This window comes from Schistocerca cancellata, chromosome 5 (genome assembly GCF_023864275.1).
Source record: "Schistocerca cancellata isolate TAMUIC-IGC-003103 chromosome 5, iqSchCanc2.1, whole genome shotgun sequence".
In the NCBI taxonomy this organism is placed as follows: domain Eukaryota; kingdom Metazoa; phylum Arthropoda; class Insecta; order Orthoptera; family Acrididae; genus Schistocerca; species Schistocerca cancellata.
In genome coordinates this window covers 137,579,980-137,592,511 of record NC_064630.1, presented here as the reverse complement: position 1 = coordinate 137,592,511, position 12,532 = coordinate 137,579,980, and the positions used below count along the sequence as shown (strand labels likewise).

Below are 12,532 nucleotides of genomic sequence, written 5' to 3'. Positions count from 1 at the left end.
TTGTTAATTTCATAAATGAACTGGAGCTCTGCTGTTGTCAAATGGGGAAATTTCGTTTTATGTTTCTCTATAATAAATTACCAAAGAAGAAATATATATATCAAAAGAGATAAAAATAAGAGACATTCAATCTAAAATTAAAGTCATCACAACCATAAGCTACTGTTGCCACATATCTGAAAGTGAACAGAAAGTACTACTCACCATATGCCGAGTCGCAGATAGGCACAACATAAAGATTGTCAGAAAATGAGCTTTTGACCAACAAGGCCTGCATTGGAGATAGAGCATACAACACACACTCATGTACATGCAACTCACAAACATGACCACAGTCTCTGGCCCCTGAGACCACACATGATGGGAGATGCAACTGGGTGGTGGGGGTAAGGAGGGGGCTTGGATGGGGAGAGGGATGGATAACAGGCTAAGAGTGGAGGACGGTAAAGTGCTGCTTGTGGGAGCACACAGGGATGAGGTGGAGAGAGGGTAGGGCAGCAGTGCAGATGGAGGTCGGAGGTGGGGATGGGGGTTGGTTAGTGGAAAAGGAGAGAGGTAGAAAGACTGTGAATACATTGGTGGAATTGAGGACTGTGTAGTGCTGCAATGGGAACAGGGAAGGAGCAAGAGGGTAAGTGCAGACACTAGCAAAGGCTGAGGCCAGGAAGGTTACGAGGATGTAGGATATATTGCAGGGAGAGTTCCCACAGCCACAATTCAGAAAAACTGGTGTTGGTGGGAAGGATCCAGATGGCACAGGCTGTGAAGCAGTCATTTAAATGAAGAACATTGTGTTGGGCAGTGAACAAACCAATGTGGTGGTCCAGCTGTTTCTTGGCCATTCATGCTGATAGACAGCTCGTTAGTTTTCATGCCCACATAGAACACAGCACAGTGGTTGTAGCTTAGCTTGTACATCACATGACTGGTTTAGCAGGTAGCTCTACCTTTGATGGGATAGGTGATGCTTGTGACCGTACTGGAGTGGGTGGGGTGGGAGAATGTATGGGACAGGTCTTGCATCTAGGTCTATTACAGGGATATGAGTCATGAGGCCAGGAGTTGGGGGCAGTCATCCTGTAGGGATGGACTAGGTTATTGTATAGGTTCGGCAGGTGGTGGAACACCACTGTGTGAGGGATGGGAAGGATAGTTGGTAGGACATCCGTCATTTGAGGGCACAATGAGAGGTAGTCAAAACCCTGGCTGACAATGTGGTTCACTTGCTCCAGTCATGGGTGGTACAGAGTCACAAGTCTTTGAGGTGGAGGTCAACATTGAGGAAAGTGGCTTGTTGGGTTGAGTAGGACCCAGTGAAGTGAATGGGGGTGAAGGTGTTGAGGTTCTGGAGGAATTTGGATAGGATGTCTTCACCCTCGATGCAGATCATGAAGATATCATCAATGAATCTGAACCAGGAGAGCAGTTTGGGATTGTGGTTGTTTAGGAAGGATTCCTCTAGATCACCCATGAATAGGTTGGCATAGGATGGTGCCATGTGAGTGCCCATATCTGTACCCAAGATTTGCTTGTAGGTAATGCCTTCAGAGGAGAAGTAATTGTGGGTGAGGATATAGTTGGTTATGGTGATTATGAAGGAGGTTGTAGGTTTGGAATCCATCAGGCATTGGGACAGATAGTGTTCAAGAGTGGTAAGGCCATAGGCATTAGGGATGTTTGTGTAATGAGAGGTGGCATCAACAGTGATGAGCAGGGCACCATGTGGTAAAGGAACAGGAACTGTGGAGAGTTGGTGGAGGAAATGATTGATATCATTTGTATAGGATGGTGGATAGTGGATAATAGGCTGAATGTGTTGGTTTACAGGAGCAGAGAAACTCTCAGTGTGGGAAAGTAACTGGCCACAATGGGGCATCCTAGGTGGTTGGGTTTATGAACTTTAGGAAGCATATAGAAGATAAGAGTGTGGGGAGTGGTAGAGGTGAGGAGAGGTTCTGGGATGGGCCTATGGATCTGAGGAGAGACTGGAGATCCTGCTGGATTTCTGGAATGGGGTTACTGTGGCAAGGTTTGTAGGTGGATTAATCTGACAGCTGGCAGAGTCCTTCTGCCAGGCAGTCATTGCAGTTCAAAGCAACACTGATGGAGCCTTTGTCAGCAGGTATGATGACAAGGTTGGGATCAGTTTTTAGGTGGTGGATTGTGGTTCTTTCCATGAATGTAAGGTTAGTTTGCATGTTGAGCGATTTGGGGATGAGTGGTCCCTCCCAAAATACATCAAGGGTCTCACTGCAGCCTTCACAGACCATCGTTACCCTCCCAACCTTGTACAAAAACAGATCTCCCATGTCTTATCTCTCCAGTCATCCACCACCTCCCAAAGTCTCACTGTTCTGCCACAGATGAGCATTCCTTTGTGACTTGTTACTACCAGGGACTGGAGCAATTGAATCACATTCTGAGCTAGGGTTTTGACTACCTCTCATCATGCCCTGAAATGAGGAATGTCCTACCCACTATCCTTCCCATCCCTCCCACAGTGGTATTCCACCACCCATCGAATCTACACAGTAACCTTGTCCATCCCTACACAACTCCTGCTCTCAACCTCTTACCTCATGGCTCATATCCTTGTAATAGACCTAGATACAAGACCTGTCCCTTACATCCTCCCACCAGCACCTGCTCCAGTCCGATCACAAGCATCACCTATTCCATCAGTGGTAGGGCTACCTGTAAAACTAGTCATGTGATGTACAAGCTAAGCTGCTGTGTTCTACAAGAGTATGAAAACTAACAAGCTGTCTGTCAGCATGAATTGCCACTTACAAACTATGGCCAAGAAACAGCTGGATCACCCCATTGGTGAGTATGCTGCACAACACAACCTTCTTCATTTCAATTACTGCTTCACAGCATGAGCCATCTGCATCCTTCCCACCAACACCAGATTTTCTGAATTGTGCAAGTGGGAACTATCCCTGCAATATATTCTACATTCCCGTAACCTTCCCGGCCTCAACCTTTGTTAGTCTCTGTACTTACCCTCTATTCCCTTCCCTGTTCCCGTTCCAGCACTACACAGTTCTCTATTCCACCAATGCATTCACAGTCTTTTTACATCTCTCCTTTTCCACTAACCACTCCCCTCCCTCCCCCCCCCCCTTTCTTTGCCCTCCATCTAAATACCTAATGACTGCACCTACCTGCCTTACCCTCTCTCCACCTCATCCCTGTATGCTCCCACAAGCAGCACTTTACTGTTACCCACCACTAGCTTGCTATCCCATGCTCTCCTTACCCCAGCCTCCTCCTTACCCCCACCACCCAGTTGCATCTCCCATCATGCGCAGCTGCTTGCAGTGTGGCCTCAACAGCCCGAGACTGTGGTTGTGTGTGTGTGTGTGTGTGTGTGTGTGTGTTGTGACTATCTGTGGCTCAGCATCTCTGCTATGTGGTGAATAGCAACTATCCTTTTTGTAATATTGTAATATTCCATCCTGGACTTTCCACTGTTGAATATAAATTGCTTTTATGCTAATTGTAATGCAACATGTGTTAGCTGTATATTAAGATATGCACATAAATAAGAAGAAAGCATCACAGTGGGATGTGCTGGAGGACTAAATGCTGCAGCTGGCAAAGGGGAATCTGAAAGATATACATTGATGAGCTAAAACATTATGACCACTTGCTTAATAGCATGTTTGTCCATTTCTGGAATGAAATATTTCACTAATTCTGCATCTCAGGGATCCCACAGTTTGTGGATAGGTCTGGTAATTTGCGAAAATATTGGGCCACTGATTTGTGTACACGATGATGACATCTGATAGCAACCCAGATGGGATGCATAGGATATACATCAGGTGAATTTGGTCAGAGAGACATCAACATGAGTTCACTATAGTGCTCCTCAAACCACACTGGCACAGTTCTGGATCTGAGATATGGACAGTTATACTACTGAAAGATGACACTGCTGTCAGGGAAGACGTCAAGCATGAAGGGCTGCAGGGGGTTCACAGCTGTCAATGTGCCTGCGATTACTACCACAGGTCCCATGCAAGTGCAGGAGAATGTCTCTCTAGTGTAATAGTGCTCCAACCAGCCTGTGTCCATGGCACATGGCACATTACAAGCCACTGTTCACCCGAATGACAGTGTTTGTGCAGACGACCAGTGACATAGTGTTGCAAAAATGTGATTCACCTGAAGAGCTGACATGTTTCTATTGACTGATGGTCGAATCCCAGTGATCCTGTGCCCACTGCGGTCATAACTGATGATGCCATTGGGACAACATGTGAACATGTAGGGGTGGTCTGGTGTGCAGCTCCATGTTCAACAATGTATGATGAATGGTGTGCTCTGAAACAATTGTGCATGCAGCAACATTGTGCTCTTTCAGCAGAGATCCCACAGATCACCATCTATCTTACTTTATTGAGTAGACAGTCCTCTGAACCCCATCTTCTGTGAAGAGTTGTGGATGTCCAACCATTTAGTGCGTAGTGGTAGTTTCACTGTCCTTCTACCTCTTTCCATAGATGCTCACAACAGTAGCACAAGTACATTCGACCACATTTACCATTTTCCAGATACTTGTTCACAGGCTCTGAATAGTAATAATCTGTCCTGTGTCAAAGTTTCTTATCTTAATGGATTTCCCCATTTGCAGCCCACATTCTCACTAGGGTGAACATACTTTTGCTACCACACCACATACCTGCAACACCACCAGGCGGCGTCCAGTGTTACAGTGGGCAGTGGTCATAATGTTCTTGGCTGATCAGTGCATACATATATTTTGATACCTGAAAAGCAGAACAGATAAACATGATAGGTACATACAAGGCAGGGAAGCAAAGACAAGACCAAAAGGGTGAATATAAGAAGAAGTAGCAGCTAATCTCCAAGGATATGAAAATCATGCCTAGTTTTAAATGTCTTAAAAAGTGTAAATTCTGCAAAGAAACTTATGAAACAAACTACAGTTGATCCCAAGCATGCAGATATAATTGTAATCAGTTCCTTTTGAACTTAAACATATCAGGTTGCAATTCATCTCTCGTATTAAAGGATTTTTGATAATATGACTACAACTTTGCTCATGTGACACATATATGTCACATGGCACTGAAATTTTATTATTAGATGTTGGTATTAACAAGAGATGGTATATTACTTCAATTACATATTACATCAATGAAAATAGCTTTAATTACATTTTCCTGTTTATACTGGAAAAATCATAGCCACATTTAGTGACTGGAAAATATTGAAGTAACAGCATTAAAAATAGCAAGCCAACAGTTTGTATCTTACTATTCTTCTGCTGCTACATATTAGGAACTTGGAACACTAGCAAGGTTGCATGTATTTTACCCTCCAGAGTTTTGGGACTGTTTGTCATAGACTGTGGTCATAATAACAACCACCTCACAGTATGTTTACCCCCATATGAAGTTTGTTCCAATAATCGGTCACAGTTCAAAACCAACTGTAACATTCATAATGTAATATTAGAAGGAGAAATGATTTACACTAACCACCTACCCTTTTACATACATAATTGAATAGATAATGAAATTAATGGCAAACAAAAATTGAATTCATATCTGCTTGATAAATCCTTGTACTCCACTGAAGGACATCTTTTTACTTGCAATTTTTTTTCAGTATTGCTTTACATTGCTTCAATATAGTCTCCCTGCTTCTCTCTGACTAAGTCTAAACATCTCAGAAGCTCTATTGTTCCATCCAGGACACCAATTCTGTTCATCTGTCAAACGGTTGGTGTAGCCATGGCAGAAAGCTCCTGCAGAGAAAGATGACGATGTCCACACATAGGTTTTTTTAACTTTGGGAGCAAGTCAAAGTCTGGTGGACTTATGCCTGGACTGTAGGTAGGATGTGGCAACACTTCCCATCCATATTTGTCCAGGTTTTGGTCTACAACTTTGCCAATATGCAGGTGGGCATTGTCATTGAGAATGAGTGGTCCAGCCTCAAGCAATTGAGGTCAGGTTTTGTGCATATTTCTGCACAGGTTTTGCATGAGGTTATAATACACTGCTCTGACACTAGTTCCACTTGGGAATCTGTCTGTCGTGATGATTCCTTGATGATCATAAGCAAGAATCATAATTTGCTTGAGCTTTGAATGAGCATATCTAAATTTTTTTGGACATGGAGAATCTGAAGTTCCCCACTCACTGGACTGTGATTTCAACTCTGGTTCAAAGCCTTTAATCCATGTTTGATCAATAGTGACAGTCTGATACAAGAATCTTTGACCTTCACAGTCGAATTGTTGTTTGAGCATGGTTACAATGTCCAGTCACTTCTGCTTCCTTCAGCAGTCGAACATTGTGGGACCCATCTTGCAGAAATTTTTCTCTTCTTCAAATCATTTGTCAGAATATGGAATATTGATGATGGGAGAATTCTCATGTCTTTAGAGATTTTCTCACATGTTACACTGTGATCTTCTCCAAGAACATCTGCCACAAGCTTCACACGTTGTTAAACTGCTGACTTTTTAGCCTTTCAAGTCCTGGATTATCGTCTATGCTCATATGGCCACCACAAAAATGATTAACCCAATATGAATCTGTGCTACAGTCCACTGTAAGCTCACCACAAACTCCGCTTAAAGCACGTGGATTTCTGTTGAGCTTTTGTTGTGTAAAATTTCAATTGTGATATACGACCTCTGGTCACACTACCCCAGATCTCTGCAGTGTCCATTTCTACCTCTCACCAATTTTATGTTAGAGTACACAACAAAAAGCAAAGACATATGCATCTTTCTCAAGCTCCCAATTACATATGATGTAATTTTCATTGTTGTTCACCAGACAGTCCACAGTAACACCAACATGGGCATGAGTTATGAAATGTCCCTTGTACCTTCCATGTAATGTAATTGCAAATTTTTCTCATTCCACAGCATAACCAGAGGTCACAATTATGAACTCGCAGATAACTCAATGAAACTTAGAGAGACAGATTATATGTGTCTGTTGTAGTTTGAGGCTGAATTGTTAGACAACAGATGCCATTTATTGCACTTCATGGTTTGTTTGTTGTTCTAATTTTATATTTCTGTTTTCAGCTTCATAAAATGGAGTAGTATCTGTGTGTGTCACACTTCATGTGTTCAGTGCTGTAACACATGATTGTATTCCTGTATTTAAATGGATGTCTATATTAATGTTGTAGGAGGAAGAGGAGCGAGAATGGTGGGCACAGCGAATGGAGAGGCTATCATCTGAAGAATTAGATAGTGGTCTCAAGAAAAACTTAGCCAAAGAACTATTAAAGTCACAAGCATTTGATAATTTTCTGGCTAATAAATTTGTTACTGTAAAGAGGTATGGAGGAGAAGGAGCTGAAAGTATGATGGGATTTTTTATAGAACTATTGCAGTATTGTGCCTCAGGTATATTGATAGACTACAGATGTTTTTATATATTTGTTTACTTATAATATGGATTATGATATTAGAAAAGACAATCAGTCACAATATAAATAATGTGTTGAGCAATAGATAAGGCCACAAATAACACTTTAAGTACATTCTTCTGACAACACCATGAATTCCTCTTCTGTGGTGATCTCTTCATCTCAGAGTAGCACTTGCACCCAGAATTATCTGCTATTTGGTTGTATGTATTCCAGTCTCTGTCTTCCACTTGAAAAATATTCACCTTTCTTGTCTGAGCCTTGTCAGTGCAGTCACAGGTTGTGAGGTTTGCACAACAAGCTCCTTAACAGCAAGAACAGCTAAAGGGTTTAAAACACAATATTGTACTTAACTTTCATCATGTTGGTCTCCTCCAAGTCAAGAATACATTGTGTATTCCCCAAGCTCTCTGAAATGGGTTTAATATCCTCATTTTCCTCTCAAATAAAAACACTGGTCATAAAATTTGTTGCAGATATCCATTTGTTCACAGGTAAACTAATCTCTGTCCAGTATAATATACTGCAAAATCTCTAGCAGTATTGCTCAATAATTATATGTACAGAGCATTTGACAGTTGCATCCTTTCATTAATACATTCAGTCTGTGAGTAACTTTTACCTCAGAAATACCCGAAGTTGGAAATTATACTTCCAGTATCAGTTTATCTATTACAATGTGACCTCTCTGTACAGATGCTTGTCAGAAAACAATATTAGCCCTAAAAGTCATCCAGATGTAAGTGATTCTCTTGGATAAATATATATTGTTCTAGTGCTGATTAATTTAAAAATAAATTCTCACAATCCTTGCTGTTAATAGTACAGCTAATCGTATTAGAGAATGGTTTGGCACTCACTTGGCAAATGGAAACTTTAAAGGTAGTTTTCATGAAAATAAGACATCTTCAAGTTCTATTCATTAATTTAACAGTATAAAAACATAATTAAAATTTTTGTGTTAATGATACAAGTCAGTTGCTTTTTGAATTTTTTAATTTAGATGCAATTTAAATATTACACATTTAATTAAAACCTCAATACACCAAGTTTAACACTATGTGGGAGGTTTACCAAGATTCTCCACCAACTAAGCTTTCTGGTGAGATATAAATTTTTAAAAACTTAATTATGTTTTGTAATATGTAAGTTATGAACTATGTGTTCTATCACTTTAAATGTTGCTTCTGTTTGGAAGGCTCTTTATGAGTTATGTTCACTAGCAGACTAGTCCAAGAACTGCGGTGATTTTAATTGATTTGCAATTTATTATGTTTAGTGTATTGTGTATTTTCAAACATGGTAGTAATTTTAGTGTGTAAGCAGACAAACCTAATTATGAGAAAATAAGCCAACTGTTATGATGCTAAGTAAATGTGGCTCTTCGTTGCAGTTGACAAAAATATTGTGTCTACTGAGGTCGAAGTAGAGTGTGATTGTGAAATTATCTGGACACGTTTAACAGGGCTAGGGGAAATAAAGTTAATTGTGGGGTGTGATTACCGGCCACCAGGTTCCACCATGACAGTTCTAGAATCATTTAAAGGGAGTCTACATTCTGTATCACAAAAGTACCCGGATCATGCTATATTAGTCGGAGGCGACTTCAACCTACCTAGTATAGACTGGGGTGTCTATGGATTCATTACAGGTGGTACAGACAAGCCGTTATGTGAATTACTTTTGAACACATTATCTGGAAACTTTCTTGAGCAGCTAAATCGACAGCCAACGCGTAATGGAAATATTTTAGATCTGGTAGCCACGAACAGACCAGACCTCATCAATGGTGTCAGTATTGAGACAGGGATTAGTGATCATGATGTTGTCATTATGACTATGGTTTTAAGTTAAGCCATGCTGTTTAGCGCCCAAAAACCTGAAACCACACACACACAAAAGTTAAAAAGTTGGACAAGAAGGCTAGGAGAGTATTCTTACTAGAAAAAGCAGAAAAGCAGTTGTTAGCATCCCACTTAGTAAATGAATCAACTTCATTTACTTCCGGTACGATGGACGTGGAAGAATTATGGGCAAATTTTAAACACATTGTAAATCACGCATTGGACAAGTATGTGCTGAAAAAGTGGGTTATGGACGGAAAAGACCCACCGTGGTTTAACAATGCTATTCGGAGAATGCTCAGGAAGCAAAGGCAGTTGCACTCGCGGTACAAGAAAGATCGGGAGAATGAGTACAGGCAAAAGTTAGCAGAGATTCGTGCTGTTGTAAAAAGAGCGATGTGCAAAGCATTCAACCACTACCACTGTCATACCTTAGCAAAAGATCTTGCTGAAAACCCAAGGAAATTCTGGTCTTATGTAAAATGGGTAAGCGGGTTGAAGGCTTCCATCCAGTCACTCACTGATCAGTCTGGCCTGGCAACAGAAGACAGCAAAACAAAAGCTGAAATTTTAAATTTAGCATTTGAGAAATCTTTCACGCAGGGAGATAGTACAAACATACCGCCATTTGAGTCTCGTACAGATTCCCATATGGAGGACATAGTGATAGATATCCCTGGGGTTGTGAAGCAGCTGAATGGGTTGAAAATAAATAAATCACCAGGTCCTGATGGGATTCCAATTTGGTTTTACAGAGAGTACTCTACTGCATTGGCTCCTTACTTATCTTGCATTTATCGCGAATCTCTTGCCCAGCGTAAAGTCCCGAGCGACTGGAAAAAAGCACAGGTGACGCCAGTATATAAGAAGGGAAGAAGGATGGATCCTCAAAATTACAGACCAATATCCTTAACATCGGTTTGTTGCAGGATTCTTGAACATATTCTCAGTTTGAATATAATGAATTTCCTTGAGACAGAGAAGTTGCTGTCCATGCATCAGCACGGCTTTAGAAAGCATCGCTCCTGTGAAACACAACTCGCCCTTTTTTTCACATGATATCTTGTGAACCATGGATGAAGGGTATCAGACGGAAGCCATATTCCTTGACTTTCGGAAAGCGTTTGACTCGGTGCCCCACTGCAGACTCCTAACTAAGGTAAGAGCTTATGGGATTGGTTCCTAAATATGTGAGTGGCTCGAAGACTTCTTAAGTAATAGAACCCAGTATGTTGTCCTTGATGGTGAGTGTTCATCGGAGGTGAGGGTCTCATCTGGAGTGCCCCAGGGAAGTGTGGTAGGTCGGCTGTTGTTTTCTATCTACATAAATGATCTTTTGCATAGGGTGGATAGCAATGTGTGGCTGTTCGCTGATGATGCTATGGTGTACGGGAAGGTGTCATCGTTGAGTGACTGTAGGAGGATACAAGATGACTTGGACAGGATTTGTGATTGGTGTGAAGAATGGCAACTAACTCTAAATGAAGATAAATGTAAATTAATTCAGGTGAATAGGAAAAAGAATCCTGTAATGTTTGAATACTCCATTAGTAGTGTCGCACTTGAAACAGTCATGTCAATTAAATATTTGGGCATAACATTGCAGAGCAATATGAAATGGGACAAGCTTGTAATGGCAGTTGTGGGGAAGGCGGATAGTCGTCTTCGGTTCGTTGGCAGAATTCTGGGAAGATGTGATTCATCTGTAAAGGAGACCACTTATAAAACGCTAATATGACCTATTCTTGAGTACTACTCGAGCATTTGAGTTCCCTGTCAGGTCGGATTGAGGGAGGACATAGAAGCAATTCAGAGGCGGGCTGCTAGATTTGTTACTGGTAGGTTTGATCATCATGCGAGTGTTACGGAAATGCTTCAGGAACTCGTTGGAGTCTCTAGAGGAAAGGAGGTATTCTTTTCATGAATCGCTACTGAGGAAATTTAGAGAACCAGCATTTGAGGCTGACTGCAGTACAATTTTACTCCCGCCAACTTGCATTTCGCGGAAAGACCACAAAGATAATATAAGAGAGATGAGGGCTCGTACAGAGGTATATAGGCAGTCATTATCCCCTCGTTCTGTTTGGGAGTGGAACAGGGAGAGAAGATGCTAGTTATAGTATGAGGTACCCTCCGCCATGCACCATATGGTGGATTGCGGAGTATGTATGTAGATGTAGATGTAGATCATAGGTGGTATACAGACAGTTGCTATTCCTATTATGAGTCTTATTTGCTAAATTAGAGCATAAAAATGTCTTCATATTTTTGCAGTGCAGTGATTGTTCCAAAAAATTTTGGCCATGCAGCCACATAAATTTTACTTCTAAATACTTTGGCTGTATACTGTCTGGCCATCTTCAGAGTGAGCCGAGGAGACTTACTCTGCAGTGGTGCGATATGTGGGTTTAAAAGGACAGAGCAGATGCTGCAGTGTCAGTCATCACAGCTCGTTTTGAAGATGGCTGGATGATATACAGACAAAATATGAGAACAAGAAGTGAAATTTATGTGAGGGTATGTCCAAAATTTTATGGAACATAAAAATGTCAACTGAAATGATTGATTCCCAGCAACCTATATTTGATGTTCACCAACAGACTGTGTTACAATGTGAACTGACTGATACCAAGCATAAAGTATTACACCCTGCAGTAGTTATCTCTTCGACACCATGAGGTACTGTAGGAGTTACTCTTGGAAATTTTAACACCTGTCCTATTATCCTGTCCCTTTTCCTTGTCAATATTTTCCGCTTATTCCTTTCCTCACTGATTCTGCAGAGAACCCCCTCATTTCTTATCTCATCAATCCACCTAATTTTTAACATCCTTCTATAACACCACATCTCAAATGCTTTAGTTATTATGTTTTCTAGATTTCCTACTGTCAGTGATCAACTCCCACACAGTGCTGCCCTCCGGACACACATTCTAATAAATTTCTCCCTCAAATTAAGGCCAATATTTGATATTAGTACACTTTTTGTGGCCAGGAGTTCCCTCTTTGCCTGTGCTGTTCTGTTTTTATGTCCTCCTAGCTTTACCCATCATGTGCTATTTTACTTCCAGGTAGCAGAATTCCTTCACTTTTGAATGAGAAGCCTGCTGGGTAGCATATCTCTGTAAACATAATTTATTTGGCATCACACTAACATTTTTGTGAGGTTGCACTGAAATATTAATCATTTACTTATCCAAGCATGTAGCACATTTCATGCCAAGTTCATGATGTTGCAGTTTTAATGACTGGCAGTG

General features: G+C 41.1%; 1 protein-coding gene across 1 annotated transcript in view; it reads left to right on the top strand.

Annotated features, from left to right (window-relative positions):
* LOC126188009 (probable 2-oxoglutarate dehydrogenase E1 component DHKTD1 homolog, mitochondrial) overlaps positions 1 to 12,532 on the top strand; it is a 356,616-nt gene that overhangs the window by 55,653 nt on the left and 288,431 nt on the right. The window contains exon 4 of the mRNA XM_049929425.1: positions 7,189 to 7,408. Coding sequence (XP_049785382.1) covers positions 7,189 to 7,408 — 220 coding nt within the window. The remainder of the gene's footprint in view (positions 1 to 7,188; positions 7,409 to 12,532) is intronic.